The following is a 19,082-nucleotide window of genomic DNA, read 5'->3' as shown; positions in this document are numbered from 1 at the left end:
CAAAAGTACAACTTTTAATCACTCGTTTTTTTCTCCGCGCTCTCGTTCGTTTGCGTTATTGTTGTCTGTTCGATCGTTGCCGCACACCCTTTTTATCCATATCATCTCTCCTGTCTTAATCGTCTATCCCTACGGAATTCCGTCATACTAATCTCAGTACAGCCTTTATAACCACTGTTCTTTTACCACTTATATGTCATTTTTTCGAGCGCTTCCCCATCTTCACAGAACTATCTCTATTACCACTATCTTCAGCATCTTGCCAAACAATACATTTAACTTTGGCATACCGAACTCCATAGTTCAACCAACGCTACCGATTTGATACCTTGCAGATGCCAGCTACCGATGCTCAATTTAAACCATTAATGCTAATTCATTACCCGGTGCGACTCTGAGAAAGTACTATAGATCTAGGCGTACGCGGTATAGTACTACTACTTCCAGGAAAAGTTAAACACGGCTGTGAACGGGAGAATTCCGTTACGCGCGACATCGTGCTGCGATCCATGCACCAAGATATCTTGTGAAAAAATATATGCAATCATATCAGGTCCAAGATCAATGGAACCATCCACTAGCTGGGTGAGGATGTACCCCACGGTCTTGCGACTAATGCCCCCGTCACCCTCTTCTCCCAATCTATGCAAAATAAATGAATTACAATTCAATCACAGTGCCATTGGAACTGCTTTTGATCGCCGCAAGACGGACGCGTAATAAGGCCCGGGTTCGCAGCCTCGTCTCCAGCGCAGAAGCTTCCTCACCCCCGGGAGGACGTCTCAACGGGGGATCTACAGTCAACGACGCAGAGTTTGAGATCGGGGTTGCAACATCCCTCTGAGCCAGCTGTTGCTCCCCTTCAAGTCTCTGCAACAACACTGCCCGCATATCTGTGGAAGTGCGTGCTGATGGTGCGGTTGTTCTGTTCCTATATTCATATGTCGCGACTTCCCGATTGCTACGCCGGATATGCTCCGCTACATCCAAAAGGATATCGACGCGATTAGAGTTGTGCGGCACTGAAATAGGGTTTAGATTTTGGGGTAGTCCCGATGAAGGGGCGGGATGCGCGTCGACGCTTCTAGGGTTGATGACGAGGCACGGCGATGTCTTGGTGCGCTGTTCTTCTTTACCTTTGTTTCTGTATTTATCTGTGCATCCGCCCGGCGTACCGCACGGACAAGCGATGGTTTCCTCTCCAGCTAACGTGTTCTCTTCATCGGTGCATTTAGCGATAGAATCGGAAAACAAGCTCCGGATCCTTTCGCGTTGATGCCCTGCCACCGACGTACGTTCTTCCCCGAGAGGCATTGATACATCCGAGCGCCGCTCGAGAGAAGGATGAGAAGACAACGAAGCAGGCGGCGCATTGGCAGGAAGGTTCGACAGCTCCGAAAGAAGGACAGGCGTACCATCACCACTACCGCTCTCATCACGGGCATCTTGGTGTCCTGATGGATGAGGTAAAAATTCGGGAGCGACATCGTTCTTCCGTGCGGTTACGCCTGCGAGATGCTTGTTTCTCGATGGTGTGGGTTGGGAGAGATGAGCCTGGACTGATGCTAGTAAAGTGCGGTTTCGAGGAGGACGACCGGGCGTGCTTGGGCGTTTACGCGACGTAGGAGCTACAGGCTCTAGATCGATGTCCATCTTATCAGCAGCATCTACTGGAACATGAGCCGGTGCGGGGAGGACAAGGGAGGGTCTAAGATCGAACTCTACAGGCGTATTGAACTTCCGATTCCCGGGGCTATATGATTCCGCTGTCTCTTTGGAATCGATGACAGCGTTCGGCACAAATTCTCCTGAAATGCGTGGTAGCGTGCTACACGGGGTATGTTCACTCTTGGCAAGAGGTGTGTTAAGACCTTCTGGTTCTTTTCCTTTTGCCTTTGCAGAAGTCGTCGGCTGCTCCTGAGTGTTGTCAAGGTGACTCTGTCGATCATTGGGGGTATCAGGTATATCTCTACGCTCGCTGACGCTGTGAGTTCGTCGATAGTTCCTGCGATCTTGGGAGAGATAGTCTGGAGAGCTTTCTTGAAGGTGGGTTGCAGGAGGAGTTCTTCTGTGCTCAGGATGTCGGGTTGGGGAAAGAGGTTGAGATGACGGAGATTGAGATCGGAACCGGTGATGACGGTGATGGGGCGACCGTGATCGAGAACGGGAATTATAACACCACCGATTCTCTCTTTCCTGCTCGTGGGGCGGAGGATCTGGGGAGGTATCATACTGCCTAAATTCAGCGCGGATCCCCGAGTTCGTTCAGAGAAAGGTCACACCTGCACCAGATTGTCATAAATCGATAGATCACGGCCACTCCGCATATAACAGTATATCTCTAGGACCAAGTTAGAAATACAGAACAGAGTTACATATGGATGAGAAGAAACTACTGACCATGTGCAAAATGTTCGGCGTTCGGGTGCCTCTGGCCCTCGATATAAGAAGTGTCTAGATCTAGGAACTCGGAGAGAAGTTTGACGGCAGATTCAGCTCGCATGTCTATTGATTTCATGAGAGAAATGATAAACGTCGTGAGGAACTAGAACATATGTCAGTGATGCGAGTGAGACGCAGAGTAGCACACAAACGACTACAATAACACGTACCTCAACATCAAGATTTTGCCAGACGCGTAGTTCACGACGGAGAAAGATGGTGGCTCGACTTATCATGTCTGGAGATGCTGCAAACTGGGCTGGACTGGGATAAGGACGATACCGGGTGAATGAGTTAGACGCGACATGCTGGGCGAGATGAGACGCGTGTGTAAATGCAAGAAGAAGCACATACCTTTGCATAAAGATGACTTTGGTACACCCAACGTCTTCTGGCGATTGCTCGTTCAAGTTCATCAGCGTCGTGACGATCCCTGCGGCCCCAGTAGCGATTCCTACGTGCCCGTCGGGCAACTCGTACACGAGATTCCCCCGTGGGTAATAACTGTGGTGACGAGGAGCGTGGTGGGGGCAAATAATGTTTTTGATAATCGAACTGCGAGCGTATATGATGTATAAGATATTCACCGATCAACTGGGAGCACAATGGACACTTTTGAGATTGCTCTAGAAAACATGGTCACCAATTGCTGGAGTAGAAACGGAGCGCTGGGCTAACCTGCCCAAATCGAAATGCATTCAAAGCAGAACTCATGGGAGCAAGTTGGAATAACAGATCGGTCGACCAAGGGTTGCAGACAAATGACGCAGTGATCATGACCTAGGTCTTCATCATTCAAAGTCAAAGGGTCATTTGACAGCGGCGGAGAGGTCGGAGACGACTCGAGTTTAATGCGCTTAGAGCTAGGCCTGGTAGGGCTGGCGCTCATTCCAGGGAAAGTACTAAGTAGTACGAGTTGAGTACGATTCTACGAGCAATTATCAGACATTCACCGAGCAGGAAAAGCCCCGGGAATGAGTTGCTATCCTTACATAATCACGTACACAGATTCACACTAACTTACAGTTACGACACTGGCTGCTCTCAGAGTACATTCATCAAGGTCGGATTCAAGACTTAATTCAACATGTTGAATTCGATCATGGGACATGCACTGGATGGCAATAGTGACCTATAGAGCCCACAAGAGCCCGTAATACCCTTTCCCAAACACAATTGTGAGTTCATCACTCGACCGTCAGTTGTCAATTTCATTCAATCCTTGATCTTCTGCGCACTGGGCCGTGTTCCCCTGTAATTGACAAAACTTGTCAGGACTCGTCCAAATCTCGTTCAGAAGAACGCAAGGACAAGATGGTTCATCACTGATCAGCCCTCTTAGCAGTGACTGGATTGCGAGTGTGTTTGGTTTACAACCATAATCCGCCAGATCCACTTATACCTTCGTCTAAAGTCCCGCTGGCGAGTTTAGGAAAAAGCATCCAGAAATACGCGAGATACGACTGAAAGTGCTCATCCCAGATCTAGCTGAAAGGATCGGCAAAGTTGAAAAGGAGCTCAAGGAGCTCAAGCAGGAGGTTGATGAAGTGAGTGCATATTACTATCATAGGATCTCGGTTCAAATATTGACAACTTTGCTGTAGAACCGTGAAAGAATCCTGAAACTCGAACGGCGGACCCTAGTTAACAATGACTTCCATTTTCTATCTGTAGAGCATTGATCGTCCATTGTGCTCCCAATTGATTGGTGAATAATGATGTCATACACCATATATGCTTGCAATTTGACAACCAACAACATCATTTGTGCTCCTCGTCACCACAGTTATTTTCAACGGAGGAATCTTGGGTACGAGTTGCCTGATGGGCACATAGCAGGAATCATCGCTGGGGCCGTCGGTTACTGACTTTCCTCATCTCCGAGTTGTCTCCGAGTCTAATACCATTCTACTTTTATTTTTGTATGCGCACTAGTCTTCTCCCGTTGACCTCCTTGCAATGCACCAGAAGCAGTGAGCACAGAACAAAATTAGTTACTTACCATAGAGGGAATTCATCTAGCCGTATGGCGCGATCAATATTCAACGTTCCATACTGCTAGTGCATTAAGGCTACGGGCTTTTAGCCTGCGTACATAAACCCGCTTATTATGTAGTATCCACCTCGGAGTTCCTGCATCTCCTTCCACCCACCGAATACGCTCTAATTTCGCTCGGAGCCACCGACAATGTGTCAGCCCTCACGTGATGTGTCAACTATAATGAATTGAGCCGAGCGGCACCACGCTTCCCCTCGGACCCACCCCAGATTTTGTGACAGGCTTGTTCCCAGACTGTCCACATCATTGATGTACAGCTAGACTTTCTGGCGAGGTTGACATCCCGGCACTTTCCGAACAACCACTTGGGCGCTACAGATTCAGATACTGCCATGCTTGACTCGAGCATCTCTTCAGAGCACTGAACGCACTGGTTGAACCTAATCTATCGATGGTCAGTCACATTTACCTTCTTCCTACTATCAGATCTGAGGTGAACTGCTAGGCAACTGAATCATCCCCACAAGTGCCAGATCATGTCACACCTCCCACACAGTCCAATACCAACACTTTGCCAGCTGAGACCGTCGAATTTGCACACCGAATATTTGAAGCTGCGCGGGGGGGAAATACAGAGCTCATTCTTCAAGCAGTTGACAAGGGCTTGCCGGTCAACCTTACAAATGAGAAAGGTGCGTCCGAGTCATCGGCGACATATGTCCCATCCCCATGAATGACGTACGACACGTTCATATAGGAAACACATTATTGATGCTCGCAGCATACGCAGGCCACGTGGAATTGACAAAAGGACTTCTGCAACGGAAAGCAGATCCAAACAGGCTCAACGATCTTGGTCAATCTATGATCGCGGGTGCTGTATTCAAGTCGCACGATGAGGTTGTGCGTGTGCTGGTCGAAGCGGGCGCAGATCCGAGAATAGGCAAACCCACCGCAATAGAGGCAGCTCATATATTTGGTCGGAAGGAGTTGATGGAAGTACTGGGTGCAAAGCAGGGTGACATCGGCATTGATGTGCCCACCCCTCTTAGTGCACGTCCCGAGAAGTGATCACGCTTAAGTCAATCTGAACGTTGCGATAGATAACCTCTGCTACCCATTCAGATCGATCGTGGCAAGTTCATAGATATTAGGCATCAAAATAAAACAACTCTTGTAAAGTAGACGAAACCATCCATTGCTAAATCGTGCCCATCTTGCAGCGTGCGCGCGAAGGATGACTTGGATAACAAAATAACGCGAATGTGGTACTAGTAACAGCTAGCCTGCGGCATAACTTCAAGTACCTGGGAATAGGCACCGTGACCGTCTCGTCGATGTTGTTATGAAACAAGAGAGGGTCTAAGACCGGGCTCTACAGGCGTATTGAACTTGCGATTTCCGGGGGTATATGATTCCACTGTTTCTTTGGATTCGATAACAGCGTTCGGCACAAATTCTCCTGAAATGCGTGGTGGAGTGCTACTGGAGGGATGTTCACTCTGTTATGACCTTCTGGTTCTTTTCCTTTTGCCTTTGTAAGCTTCGTCAGCTGCTCCCGAGTGTTGTCAAGGTGACTATGTCGGTCATTCGAGGTAAGTATCAGGTATATCTCGACGCTCGCCGACTGCGCTGTGAGTTCGTCGATGGTTCCCGCGATCTTGGGAGAGATAGTCTAGAGAGCTTTATTTGCGGGAGGAGTTCTTCTGTGCTCAGAACGCAGGGTTGGGGAAGGAGGTCGAGACGACGGAGATGAGAAAGACAGAACAGAGTTACATATCGACGAGAAGAAACTACTGACGATGTGCAAAATGTTCGGCGTTCGGGTACCTCTGGCCCTCGATATAAGGAGTGTCTAGGTCTAGGAACTCGGAGAGAAGTTTGACGGCAGATTCAGCTCGTATGTCTATTGATTTCACGAGAGAAATGATGAACATCGTTAGGGACTAGAACATATGTCAGAGTAGCACACAAGCGACTACAATACACGTACCTCAACATCAAGGTTTTCCAGACGCGCAGTTCGACACGACGGAGAAAGATGGTGGCTCGACTTATCGTGTCTGGAGATGCTGCAAACTGGACTGGGGTAGTAAGGACGATACCGGGCGAATGAGTAAGACGCGACATCATGATGCTGGGCGAGATGAGACGCGTGTGTAAATGCAAGAAGAAACACACCTTTGCATAAAGATGACTTTGGTACACCCAACGTCTTCTGGCGATTGCTCGTTCGAGTTCATCAGCGTCGTGACAATCCCTGCGGTCCCGATAGCGATTCCTACGTGCCCGTCAGGCAACTCGTACACGAGACTCCCCCGTTGCCAGTTGGCAATAACTGTGGTGACGAGGAGCGTGGTGGGGGCAAATAATAATCGAACTGTGAGCATATATGGTGTATAAGATATTCACAGATCAACTAGGAGCACAATGGACACTTTTGCGATTACATGCATACAGGAGGAAAATAGAAGTTGGAGACTTGGTGCGCTTGCACTGCTTCTGATGACAGTAGGTACTCATACATGAATATTATGACTAAGGAGGCACGCTGCCCGTTTGGTAAGTCCTGGCTTCGACAGCCGTGATGGTTACACTAAGTATAATCGCATGGATCACGAGTGCAACTATCGCGGCTGTCGAAGACCATAAGGTAACTATCTGTCGAAGACCAGGACTTACCAAACGTGCGATTTTGTTGCCCAGGCGGCGGAAGCTATCCACCGATGTGTTTAGAATAGTTCGTCAAAACAATTCTCAACAAATTGGGGAATAGTATCAGGCTATAATATTATAGTGAGACAAGACAAGCGGGATGAACGAGACAGTACATACCTCAGCGTTAGGATGGCTTCAGATGACAAAGTGTCACCCCTCCCTGACGCAGCCACCGCAATAGCTCATAGATTCGGTCGGAAGGGGTTGATGAGAGTGCTGGGTGCAAAGCAGGGTGACATCGGCACTGATGTGCCCACTATACGCGCTAGTAAGAAGCTAGTGCTCAGTAGTGTTAGGAAAAAATAAGTACTGAGGTGTCAACGAGAGACGCGACGATATATATGTACCTGCGGAGATGCTTAGGTAATGTAACACCGGAGGATCGACGAGCGGAAGTGCCATAAGGCGCAGAAGTCAAGAAGCAACGGACAGTATGGTACCGGTGGTGTGATCAAGATAACGAGATAAAGGAAAAAGGGAACGAAGAGTCTCACCCACACCTCTTAACGCACGTCCCGAGAACTGATCACGGTTAAGCCAGTTTGAACGTTGCGATAGATAACCTGTGCTACCCATTCAAGTTCATAGATATTAGGCATCAAAATAAAATAACTCCTGCAAAGTAGACCAAACCATCCATTGCTAAATCGTGCCCATCTCCTTCCCGAGAATCTGCAACGCCTTCCTCGCAAGTGTTCTTGCATCTATCTCCATTGCATCCCCACCCTTCTCCAGAGCACCGATATGATGCCGTAGAACATTGCCTCTTCTCTCCTGGTTGGTCTCGGGTGGCGAGGAATTCATAATCACCCATGTCGATGGCGTCTTTCGAGGGATAGAAGCGATTTCACACAACACCGAATAGAAATAGAAGATATGAGCGACTGGCGACCGTTTCACCACATCTGCAATGAGTGCAGACGGTGAAAGACTGGCATCAACAGCTGAGCAGACGTTCAGCGCAAATCAAATTATAGAGAAGAGGAACAAGTACCGGGTTGAGAATCACTAAACTTCGATGGCGACTCTGACAGTGCGGCCCACAGGGTTCCTGACCAAAGCTGTAAATCCAGGACCTTGCGAAGTACATACAACAGTTCGTCTTCACGAGCCCTGTCAAAGTTGGTTCAGCGACAGAAAATAATGCGACATGATCACAATTTACCTCGGGAAAGGCATATTTCCGCGAAGAGCCTCATCAGCGACATAGCTCACCATAGTGGTTTTGCATCGATCAAGTAAGGTCGGTAGACAAAGTGCAGCAACTCGTTTCCTTGAAGACTCTTGATCTAGTAGAACAGTTAGCTCTGGAAATGCGCGCAGAGTGATTGGTTTACCGCTTGTAACATTAGAGCATATCAAGAACAGAAGATCAAAACACCAAAACGAAAATCGCTCCCTCGAAACTAGGACCCCGGGGGCAGTTGTTCCGATGTCGAGGTCCACTTTTTCAAAGTCGTGCGAGTCCCGAGAGTCGTCTGACACATTCGCAGTATCTGTTGAGGGCGAATCAGGGCGTGAGGGATCCATGCTTGACTTGTACAACTGGCTGCCCTTGTGCAAGATCTTGGCAAACTGTGCAATGAGGTGATCAGGGACTCTTGTGTCTCCCAAATGTGGCACGAGATCAATCTCCAATGAGCTGATGAGAGACAGGTCGAAGTTTTCCTCCGCTTCCTGATCTTCGAGTGAGAAACTCTCTGTCGCAGTGCTGCAAGCAAGTTAGTCGTGGGGTGCAAGAGAATGACAGAACGACAACGAGAGAAGGATAAAATGCGCACCAGTCAGCCAAGATGCCACCCCGAAAGACTTCAATAATCTGTCGCCATATGCCCTCAATTCGTGTATCGGATATACCTGTATTTCATGATTAGATGAAGTCAACCAGATCGTTGACTACGTACGATCGCCGAATGTTGCCATCCTTCTGACCGAGTCAGTGACTATACGGAGGAAACTTGTTGTAGCAGTCTTCCACAGAGGAGGATCTTTGCCAAACTTTGATGGAGCAGGACACTCGTACTTTAGCTTTATCGGTATTGAATAGGCCTGAGCACGAAACCAAATGAGCATTCGAAAATCAAGGAAATCATCAATGACACATACCGAGAAGATAGCTTCCAAAGTCCCATCTTCATAGATCTCGAGCTCATCCTTGAAGCGCATGTATAAGTCAACGATAAGCGGCATGACCTTCTTGGACAACGCAATGTACGTGACTTGTTTTTGAGACGATGCCGCAATAGGCGTTGCCGGGGAGACGGGAGACAAGATGGGCACATGAAAAGCAGCCAGAAACGGAAGTGTGCTGAATTCCGAGAGATCTCGTAAGATGAGAGATGGAATACCAGATCCCGTTAAGTTAATATCCGCGATGGCGTCCAAGACCACTACCTGTCATGTTAATGAGACGATGGTGTTCAGTGAATACTGAACATTCACCTACCTGAACGGGTGACAAACCATCAACATCTGGGCGGTAGTCCGTCGAGTCAGGATAAGTAAGAACACCTGTGCATGGTTCAGGGAAAGGGACGACAACAGAAATAGGGAGACATGCCCTTGAGGATTTCCATCAGACGATTGAGGCGCTGAAGCGGCCATTCCTTCTTCGTCTGGGTCAGACTAATGGAACGTGTGCTCCGTATGACGTCGACAAGAGCAACCAAACTCTCCTGAGTAAATGCCCGGTGGTGCTGTGTCGTATTCGTACTCGGAGAGAGCTGGGATCTCTCACCCTGGAGAACCATGCTCCCTATGTCACTGCACGTTATCCATACGCATTCCCAAGCTTCCGACACTTTGGCTTGCAGAGAGGCGTCTGCGCCAGAAAGCGCTTTCACCACTTTCCCCAAACAAAGTAATGCAGGCGGACTCAAGTTTCGACGGTCCAAGGATACGGTATCGTGAATGTGGGTAACAAACACGGACCATGCTTTTGAGAAGGATTCCAGATGCATGATCTTGACGACTAGGAAATCGCTGATAATAGATCCAATAGACTGCAATGCGAGACTCTTCGATTCGTCCCATGCATGTTCGGGAGACTGCGCCGCCAGACCAGAGTTCAGCAGGGCTCCGGGCTCAAAGGCACTGCGTCGGGTTTCGATAGATATTGTGTCGAGTAGCGGGAATGTGATCTTCCATATGCAGTCATTCCACGTATCCAAAGTAAGCGTGGCGCCGTAAAGTTGCATTGCACGGAAAAGGGTCTGAATGGCGCCTACACGAACATCGTGCCTGGTGTCAGTACAGAGACCTAGAACTTCCAGCAGCAGACACATCCACAGAGCGCTATATTCCGGTTCCATCTCTGCATCCTTCCGCTTTGCCTGGATCGAATCCGACACACTCCAGAGAAGGCTTTCTGCGGCAGTAAGCGCAATGTTCGTGTCGGCTTGTCGACCGAATTGTCCAAGGGTTTTGATGCAAAGCCGCAAGTCTTCGGGGGATAATACAGACACGGAGTCACAGACAAGTTTGAGGGACTGGAAGGCGATCTTCACCAGTGCTGTGTAACCGCGGTCGCTAACATACCCCAGAGGCAGTGGCTTTAGACGGGGCGTCTCTTGAAGCGATAGCGTGCTGATGGAATCAACCGACTGAGATCTGGAGAGAGCTGCGGGTTTACAGATGCTCCCTAGCATCTCAAAAATACTGCCCCACCCGACGATAAAAGTGTGTCCGGACGCTTGTAGAATTTGGTGCAGGGTCTCTAATCCCATTCGCCGGAGCTCAATATTCGTGCTCGTCGCTGGGACGTCGGATGATGCGGGTACTATCTGTTTAGATAGAACGTCGAGAACGCGACGCTGAACTTTAGCCTGCAGGTCTCCAGTGGATGACAAGTTACGGGGGACCACGGTAAGAATTTCGTCGAGGACGCGTGCCGCCTGCACTCGTATTGACTGCGGTGCTGAGGAGAGACCCATGACCCACAGAAGATGATTTGTAGTAGTGTTCCATGCGACCTCAGGTGCACGATAGATGAGGCGATGGAAGTTCAGCATCGCTACTGAACCCAGCCGCTCGACACCGAAATCACCCTGACGCTGAGAAGATGTTGAATTGTGACGCACAAGGATCAACTCTGACTTACCAGAGTGCGCGGCAGATGAATTCCGCTGACCCGCCTTCTATGAGGAGAAACCGGTACAGGACTCAAGGAATCCTCCGACTCAGTCAGCGTGCTCCCATCAGATTGCATCCCAACCATCTCTGAGCTAAGTTTGCAGAGCGCGGTGACAAAGTCCTGAAAAGCTGAATCCTCCAGGTTTTTGGACGCATCGAAGAGGCGCTGCACAGCAGCAAGCACGCTCTCTGAATCGATATCCATGAGGAGGGGATGACGAGCCACTTTCCCCTGTTCAGCGGAGCTCATCGCTGACACTGATCGACTGGGTGTCATGGGTGTGCTCATCCGCCGGTTGGTAGATGCTTGCGACGCTTTGACGTTCAAGACGTAGTCCGCGTTCTGTAAAGCTTCCAGAATACCATACCAGCTCTCTCCCAGGCTGCCAGCAAGGAAAAGGGCACTGGATACCAAGACTTTGAGACATGCTAGATTTCGCTCGGAAAGTCCCGGAGCCTGGATAGGTGCTGTCAACCCCAAGTTATCTGTGAAGGAAGTTGACGTTCGTGGTGTCGGAGGTTCAACGTAGGATTCCAAGCTGGACACTACTCGCGAAGGTATTGCAAATTTGGAAAGTGAGTTGAACAATGCATCGCGAGGAGTACTCAGGGCGAGCATCCCAGCAACGTTCGTCAAAGCTTGATAGCTGCTAAGAACGTCTATGAAGAGCTCGTCTGACAGATTTGTCGAGATAATAAATGAGAGGGCTGCGAGAAGTGCAGGCCAGCCGTTCTCAACCATAGAACGCACGATGATGAGGTGCTCAGTTGCATGATCGTCCTGCGGGAGTGTGGAGAGGTCAAGAGCAGCGGGTGCGCGAATGACAGGCTCGCCAGCCGCTCGAGGACGTTGAACCATGATAGACGTGTACAGTGGTCCAGTGAATGACGCAAAGCCTTCGCATAGGGAGACAATACACTGCACAGCGAGAAGGTAAATGTATGCTTCGGGGATTGGTGGCGAGTCCGCTTTATCTAATTGATCGATGCTGGTCAGGAAAGATGGTTCAGGGCAGTCCGTGAGATGTGAAATGAGGACTGTACCATTGGAGCTTCATGGCCGAGTTCTGCACGCTTAGACCAATGCCAGACCCAATTATCCCGACTACTCCTGACACGGTAGCACTTGCAGCCGTGGCGACCATTCCAGCAACCCCACCCACATCCAGACCATAATTGGATCCCGATGGTGCAGCACTATCACCCGTATGAGAAATTCCGACCCCCATCATCTGCGCGCTCACTCCGAGTAGAGCGGGTTTCTCAGTAACAAGGCGTTTCAACGCGACTATCATAGAGCTGAAGACCTTGGAGCCTGGCTGTTGCGCATCGTAGCGATCCCATATATTTCGGACAAGCTCAGCATCGCTGCATACTCTGAAAAGAAACTTGAGTGCAAACTTTGGGGGGTCAAGCTTAAGACATACCCTCTCATTATCTCCATCGCAAGGACCCTGGTCCATATTGGTCGTGAGCCAGAATGGTCCGAATTCGACGTGTCGGAATCTTCTGAGATCATTCTTATGAGAAGCATCAGGAATACTTCAGCTTCCGTCTCTAGCTCGAATGAGAACTGCTTCAAGATCAAGAACACAACTCGTGTGCATCTCAGTGTCAACGGAAAGACATGTCTGTCGGAGAGAGATTTCAGAATGAGTGGACAGAGATGGTGTTGCAGCAACATCAAAAGCTCCGCGTGCTACGAAGAGCATTAGTATGAATTAGCTAAACGGGACTGACAAACTTGCCTTCCTGAACAGCTCGTGGTAGTTCGTCAGTACACTCTCAATTAACTCCAAGGCGAAGGTCTTATGTAGGTAGTCGAGCTTCAAGAAATTGGGTCTCTCTGAATTTGCGAGGAGACAAAGATCTTCGAAGACAGAGAATGCATCCTTGGCACAGGGCCCTAACGCTTTGGTGCTACCGTCCGGAAGCGTCGCCTCAGACAGCTCCAGAGTGTCGTCGTTCTCTTGACGATCCTCGTTGACCATTTTTTCAAAGATAAACATGACCAGTTGGCGTAGGGTGGCTGCTGCTGTTGAAGAGACTACCGCGATCCTAGAATCCTGCAGCTTAAAACAAAGAAGCAATGCCTTTGACAGGTAATCAGATAGGTACCAGGTAGTATAGACAAAATGTACCTCTCCCAGGAGCTCTTCGTGTATGGAAGAAAAATTAGTGATCAAAGAGACTAAGGTTTGCAGGATCCGAAGTTGAATGTCCACGCCTTGGCTCATGGCATCATTCATCGTGCTTACGATGAGTGGAACAACAGACTGTGGTACAGCCTTGAGGGCTATCAAGCGCTGCAGCGACCCCAACGAGATGGCGACGACTTTCGCGTTTTTGGTCGCACACCCCATGAAGACTGGACGGAGAAGATCATCTGACTGTGCGCTGTCTGTGGGTGAACGATGAAGAAAGGGACGCGTGTTTGAATGGAATCACGTACCAGACGCCAAAGATGCTGTCGCTTGCTCCGGAGAGGACCTAAGTATCGCAAGCGACTTCTCTGCTGCCTTTGCGTGGACATAGTGAGACGCCAGTACATGGGATGAGCATTTTCCGTCATACCTCGCGTATTTCTGGATGCTTTCTCCTGGACTCGCTAGCAAGGGACTTTAGACGAAGGTATAAGTGGACCTGGCGGATTATCGTTGTGAACACAAACACACTTGCAATTCAGTCACTAGGAAGGCTAATGAACTCATATCGTCCTTGCGTTATTCTGAACGAGATTTAGACGAGTCCCGACAAACTCCAACAGTTTTTGTCAATCACAGGGAAACACAGCCCAGTGCGCAGAAGATCAAGGATTGAAAGAAAATGTCAATTGAAGGTCGAATAATGAATTACAATTGTGTTTGGGAAAGTATGTTATGGACGCTTGTTGACTGTATAGGTCACTGTCCACGTCTTGTGTCCTGTTGTTTACTCGAAGCATACTTGAGTGCCTTTAGCATCGGATGTACTCGTACGTTCAAACGTTCAAGTCTTGAGTCTTTTATGAATCAAACATTGACCATCACCGTAGTAGCACAAAATTCAATTCGATCGGACAACAGCTTTATATTGCTAATATCGGTAAAGGTAGATCATCATGATTTCCATCACGCCTTGCTTTACCGCAGCCCCATGTAGTTCTCAAACAGAGCCTCAGTCGGTCAAGCTCACTGTGGCCTCCTGCCTCCACTGTTTTCTGACCTCCAGACGGCCGTTGAAGATGGTCCAGTGATCATCCTCAATGCTAGTCAGCACAGCTGCGACGTCTTGATCATCCATGGAGTGGAAGATCATGTTCATGTTTCACTTGATATCACACAAGTCGAAGTGTCCGAAATCTCCTCCGAGTTCCAATCACTCGCAGAGCAGTTTGGGTCTTCTGATCATCAACTCAAGCTTGTCGGCATCCTTCGCAAACTTTGGAATGATATTGTTGACCCCGTGGTCCAAGCTCTCAAGGACTTAAACGCTCGCCCTGGTTCGCGTATCTGGTGGTGTCCCACTGCTGAATTCACGCTGCTTCCCCTCCATGCAGCAGGACCCTATGGGAAGAAGAGAGACAATTTGTCTGACATTGACATATTCTCTTATACCCCCACTTTGGCGACTCTCGTTCGTGCGAGACAGCAGGTTTCTCGAGATGCGTCCTCACAACATTTTGTTGCTATCGGTCAAGGCAACCCGGTAAAAGGGAAGGAGCTCAAATGTGTCGCTTTCGAGCTAGCCGCCGTCGCTCAGCACGTTGCCCCCATCGTCTCCTTCACACCCCTCGAGGATGGCAACGCAACAGTCGATGGCGCACTCGACGCACTTAATCATAATCAATGGCTCCATCTCGCCTGCCACGGAATGCCGAATCGGACACAGCCGTTCAAGTTCTCCTTCGCTATGCGCGACCGCCCATTCATGATCAAGGACATCATCCGGATCAACTGGCAGAACCCACAGTTTGCTTTTTTATCGGCCTACCACACTACCGTGGGCGATGAGAAGAGTCCCGATGAGTCGACTCGCTACAGCTATGCAATTCTGTGGATTTCGTAGGTGATTGGTTCCACGTGGTCTGTTGACGACGAGGTTGCACGCCAGGTCGTGTCTGCTTTTTACCGTAACCTCATTGATGATTCGAAAAAATTGGACTGCACACGCGCTGCGGTAGCACTGCACACGTCCGTGAAATCGTTGCGCAAGCAGGTCCCATTAGAACAGCAGATCGTATTTGTCCGTATAGGTGTGTAGTTAGAAGATTCGCTATATTATTACATGTGTTGTATTTCAAGTTTTCATTGCCTCGCTCTACTGTTGCTTACTCGTTTAATGACATTTCTGCATAATACTTTATTATTCTGTTCTGTACTAGTGCCACACACCCCGTCAGATTGAATGAATCTGCTTCACTCCTGCGTCGTCACAGCTCAATTTATTGAGCGCAGCCGTAGCATTTGATTTCAGTGAGTTACCCGTGAACTATCCTTGCTACCCCCGTGGCGTACGTATTTGTTCGTTTCTTCGGTTCTGATCGTAGATTGCTCCTACGGCTGCCACAGCAATGGTTGAGTTGCTCCACAGAGGTAAGGTCGCGTACTGAGTGCTGCAGACAGTACTGAAAGTCCTCGATAACTCGCCCTGGCACGGTTGCAGATGCCGTTTGGTCACTTCGTTCGAAACGTGCAACGGGCCGCACGGGTAGGTACATAATACAATTTTCATCAGTAAATAGAACACGAATGCCGGGAAAAAAATAGAGGTAATAGTGGTCATCAATAGGTATGAGAAGCCATGCTCCACTCGTTTCAACAACTTGGGTCGTTGATGAACCACTGCCCATAGACACCCCAGATCTAGAGCTATGTCAGATAAAATTTAGGAGGGATGGCTCAATTGCACGTACGCTATTGAAGCACGAGTCCGCACCAGAGAATTCTTGGTCTAAGAAACGAGCAGGCGTTGTCGCACAGAATTCCTTATAGTCTGCGTTGGCCGGTACGTTCATGAGATGTTGTTCAATGTGCTACAATGAAGATCAAATCAAGTCCCAGTGAACAGTGCATCTGCCTCTCACTCTCTTCCGCGAGCCTTTAGCGATACATCCCTGTGAGGTAGAGTGGTGAGTTTAGGTGCAAAGTAAAACTTTTATCTTACCCAATCCCTATATCCGCTCCAGTATGTGACGCAGTCTGGTTCGTTATATTTGACGGCGAAATGACCAATTACCGTACCTGAACGCTACACCAAGTCAAATACTGTTATCAGGACTAACGAAAAACGTCAACTAACATATTCACATCTGGAGGGAAAGTGAGGCTGGCCATGGACAACCACTGGAGTACTCATGCAGATATTCGTCCACTGGCGGCTCCAAGGTGAGACATTCATTTCTGCTACGTACTCCCTTGTTGCATAACTGGTGCAGGAATGAGATTCAAGATTGGTCCAGGCAATCTTATCGGGGGGCATAGACGGGAGGAAATAAAACACCCCCAAAATGAATATAGCTCCGATAGTTATGAAGAAGCAACATGCTAAGTCATGGTTTTGTCGATGTCTTTCTCTCGAAAGGAGAGGATCGGTTTCATTGGACCTAAAGATAAGTATCAACAACTGCCTATGCTTTTGTGCTATAGACATCGTGCCTGGAATGAATTCTAATCACCTCCATCAATACCAATTGTCGAAAGAGATGTGTGAAGAATGAAGGCTTACACGATCCGGGGAACGGGGCGCTTTGGTACCGCGATCGAGGGCTGGCGTCCATAACCATGTCCGTGATGCCCATAGTTCTGCGAATTACCGTTATGTGTATGTCCTTGTGTAGTAGAGTGAGAATGGCCAGGACGAAATGCTTGTGGCGTGGTTGAAGCATGTTGCTGGTATGGAGGAGGAGGACTAATAAACGACTCCATTAGACCTGATAATTGCAGCAGAAGCCTTGGAATCTTACCTGTTGTAATACGACATCTTATCTCTCAGTGTCTTGCAAGGTGGATTAGCACGAAACCAGAGTGCGCTAAGTTAGACGCGTGACTGGCACGCCGCACGGCCCCCAAGTTCATCACTGAAATTCACTTAGCTCGATATGACAATATTTAAATTATAATTTTAACCAATTCTGTTTGGTCATGGTAACGTAGTATAATGGAATATAACAGTATATCAAGCACGTGTAATATTATCACCCCTTGATAATTTTTGCCTTGATGCGACACTTGATATGCCATTCTAAAGGTGTATCAGATGATACACAGACGCTTAGATTTCTACCATTCTTACTCTAAATGGTTTCACGGTATCATTTCCTGCTCATCGGATAGTTTCATTAGAATGCAATATCAGGTAAGCATAAAACTGCACAAAGTTTATATCTTACTAGCGACGATGATCATGATTGTAGTGTCCGCACACAAACTATCGCGAGATATTTCCGTTATATGATCGATACAGATATGTTCTAGAATGTAGTGCCATCTGCCTAAGTCCATCATGGGGGTTAGGAGATATAATGTCATACAATGACTTACAGGTGGTCGTAGCCGAATGCAATCATTTCCATCACCATGACTGAGTACCGAGTTTGTTTGTTGGCAGTCAACTGAAATCTGTGTCATGGAATGCTGCCGCAGGAGAGATTGGTCGATTTCCGACTGAGATTAATAGTTAGTCTAGTATAAACAAAAATATTCATTACTTCCTCAATCACATTATAGTACTAGTGGCCGCACCCAAAGGTCGGGTGCCTATGTACTAGCAAATAAACAGAGAGTACGAGGAAGTATAATCACCATCAAAATTTGAATGCAGGTCCTTCATCCTCAGAGTCCGAGTGGCTGCTATAATCATCCAAGTCATCTACATCACTGTCGCAATCTTCGGGAATCACTTCATCTTCATCCTCGTCTGCGGAGTCGTCCTGGTTGACATCGTCATGTTCATCATCCAGGTCTCCATCACATTCATCTTCGTGCCAATCTCCGAAGTCAACGTTAGCGTTGTCGAGCCCCTCCATGTCAGCTTCAAGGTCATCATCATCCGAGACTTCTCCGCAACTAACACCAGTACTTCTGCTCCCTACTGCACGATCGGGCTGGATGATGTTCGATGAGTCGTATTGAACTTCATGACCGACGCCTATGCCTGCGAAACGACAAAACATGTCTCTGTCGGCGAAACTACACGGAGTTATGGTGAGGATATGAGTATGTAGCAAAACAAATCTCACATATTAACATAAAATGAAGCCCAGTCGTCGAACTCTCCAGGTAGTCTTGCCACAGAGGGACCATGTCTGAGAAGCTCATCCGTGCGATGGTCAGCGAAAGCAGGGATAAGGTGGCATGCCCTGATCACTAGCGATGGGTCAATAAACCCGAAGGCACCGGGTGAGTCAGGAATGAATCCAATTTTTGGGAGGCGGCCTTCTCGGAAGCCCCAACGGTACTGTGGTACGACACCTAACCATCGCACCCACAAGATCTCCACGGACTGAGGTGAGCGGTTACGAGCGTTCGGGCCAACATGAAGAACATTGATACAAAACGCGCCCAATACCCGTGCATACCAAAAAGGGTGAGCGCCCACACTGCTTTCTCTCGACAACATCATCACCGTAGAGCCATGTCCAGTTCTGAGCGTGTCTTGATCCCTACGGACATCGTACATTGTATAGTTAATTTGTAAGTGTTTAGGTTGGAAAACAGTGTTCAGATTGTTGATAAAGTGCACGTCATTTCGCTCGGCGTCCGTGAAGTCTCGTTCATCACCATCATATTCTAAACCCAGCAACCGGGAAAGG

General features: G+C 48.5%; 7 protein-coding genes across 7 annotated transcripts; 2 read left to right on the top strand and 5 right to left on the bottom strand.

Moving 5' to 3' along the window:
- Positions 1-380: 380 nt before the first annotated feature.
- HD556DRAFT_1409654 (uncharacterized protein) lies at positions 381-1,743 on the bottom strand. Its single transcript, XM_041304123.1, has 2 exons — positions 1,721-1,743; positions 381-1,667 (listed from the first exon to the last, which is right to left on the bottom strand). The coding sequence occupies exon 2, from the start codon at positions 1,651-1,653 to the stop codon at positions 661-663; it is 993 nt and encodes a 330-aa protein (XP_041154701.1). The 5' UTR covers positions 1,654-1,667; positions 1,721-1,743; the 3' UTR covers positions 381-660.
- Positions 1,744-2,276: 533 nt separating this feature from the next.
- Positions 2,277-3,331, bottom strand: HD556DRAFT_1246942 (uncharacterized protein; the record flags this gene model as incomplete). The annotated part of the gene is made up of 5 exons (XM_041298654.1): positions 2,277-2,341; positions 2,401-2,545; positions 2,613-2,750; positions 2,797-3,068; positions 3,121-3,331. The coding sequence occupies 5 exons, from the start codon at positions 3,329-3,331 to the stop codon at positions 2,277-2,279; spliced, it is 831 nt and encodes a 276-aa protein (XP_041154700.1).
- A 1,167-nt stretch (positions 3,332-4,498) lies between these two features.
- HD556DRAFT_1409641 (ankyrin repeat-containing domain protein) lies at positions 4,499-5,904 on the top strand. The gene is made up of 3 exons (XM_041304122.1): positions 4,499-4,895; positions 4,947-5,133; positions 5,199-5,904. The coding sequence occupies exons 1-3, from the start codon at positions 4,893-4,895 to the stop codon at positions 5,510-5,512; spliced, it is 504 nt and encodes a 167-aa protein (XP_041154699.1). The 5' UTR covers positions 4,499-4,892; the 3' UTR covers positions 5,513-5,904.
- Positions 5,905-6,234: 330 nt separating this feature from the next.
- Positions 6,235-6,831, bottom strand: HD556DRAFT_1448833 (uncharacterized protein; the record flags this gene model as incomplete). Its single annotated transcript, XM_041307502.1, has 4 exons — positions 6,235-6,387; positions 6,435-6,578; positions 6,623-6,722; positions 6,749-6,831. 4 exons carry the CDS (start codon positions 6,829-6,831, stop codon positions 6,235-6,237), a joined length of 480 nt encoding a protein of 159 aa, XP_041154698.1.
- A 970-nt stretch (positions 6,832-7,801) lies between these two features.
- Positions 7,802-14,212, bottom strand: HD556DRAFT_1530533 (uncharacterized protein; the record flags this gene model as incomplete). Its single annotated transcript, XM_041309457.1, has 16 exons — positions 13,966-14,212; positions 13,865-13,909; positions 13,743-13,809; positions 13,432-13,691; positions 13,039-13,383; positions 12,718-12,989; positions 12,335-12,667; positions 11,259-12,279; positions 9,702-11,211; positions 9,606-9,670; positions 9,266-9,553; positions 9,064-9,208; positions 8,941-9,016; positions 8,325-8,870; positions 8,154-8,272; positions 7,802-8,103 (listed from the first exon to the last, which is right to left on the bottom strand). Exons 1-16 carry the CDS (start codon positions 13,999-14,001, stop codon positions 7,802-7,804), a joined length of 5,430 nt encoding a protein of 1,809 aa, XP_041154697.1. The 5' UTR covers positions 14,002-14,212.
- A 178-nt stretch (positions 14,213-14,390) lies between these two features.
- Positions 14,391-15,337, top strand: HD556DRAFT_1448831 (CHAT domain-containing protein; the record flags this gene model as incomplete). The annotated part of the gene is made up of 2 exons (XM_041307501.1): positions 14,391-14,453; positions 14,501-15,337. The coding sequence occupies 2 exons, from the start codon at positions 14,391-14,393 to the stop codon at positions 15,335-15,337; spliced, it is 900 nt and encodes a 299-aa protein (XP_041154696.1).
- Positions 15,338-16,114: 777 nt separating this feature from the next.
- On the bottom strand, positions 16,115-17,401 carry HD556DRAFT_1409615 (uncharacterized protein). Its single transcript, XM_041304121.1, has 6 exons — positions 17,235-17,401; positions 16,997-17,179; positions 16,571-16,938; positions 16,436-16,519; positions 16,185-16,385; positions 16,115-16,134 (listed from the first exon to the last, which is right to left on the bottom strand). The coding sequence occupies exons 3-5, from the start codon at positions 16,919-16,921 to the stop codon at positions 16,317-16,319; spliced, it is 504 nt and encodes a 167-aa protein (XP_041154695.1). The 5' UTR covers positions 16,922-16,938; positions 16,997-17,179; positions 17,235-17,401; the 3' UTR covers positions 16,115-16,134; positions 16,185-16,316.
- Between the last annotated feature and the right edge of the window lie 1,681 nt (positions 17,402-19,082).

This window comes from Suillus plorans, assembly GCF_016647745.1.
Source record: "Suillus plorans strain S12 chromosome Unknown HD556scaffold_80, whole genome shotgun sequence".
Classification (NCBI taxonomy): domain Eukaryota; kingdom Fungi; phylum Basidiomycota; class Agaricomycetes; order Boletales; family Suillaceae; genus Suillus; species Suillus plorans.
The sequence above is the reverse complement of the archived record's forward strand: the minus strand, read 5'-3'. Positions and strand labels throughout refer to the sequence as shown.

Excerpts from the sequence above, each read along its gene's own strand:
- HD556DRAFT_1409654 (XM_041304123.1), bottom strand. The coding sequence starts at position 1,653 with ATGGACATCGATCTAGAGCCTGTAGCTCCTACGTCGCGTAAACGCCCA.
- HD556DRAFT_1409641 (XM_041304122.1), top strand. Across the intron at positions 5,134-5,198 it reads CAACCTTACAAATGAGAAAG|GAAACACATTATTGATGCTC; the intron begins GTGCGTCCGAGT and ends ACGTTCATATAG.
- HD556DRAFT_1409615 (XM_041304121.1), bottom strand. The coding sequence starts at position 16,921 with ATGTCTATAGCACAAAAGCATAGGCAGTTGTTGATACTTATCTTTAGG. Across the intron at positions 16,520-16,570 it reads TTCCCTCCAGATGTGAATAT|CGTTCAGGTACGGTAATTGG; the intron begins GTTAGTTGACGT and ends GACTTGGTGTAG. Across the intron at positions 16,386-16,435 it reads GGAGCGGATATAGGGATTGG|GGATGTATCGCTAAAGGCTC; the intron begins GTAAGATAAAAG and ends TCTACCTCACAG.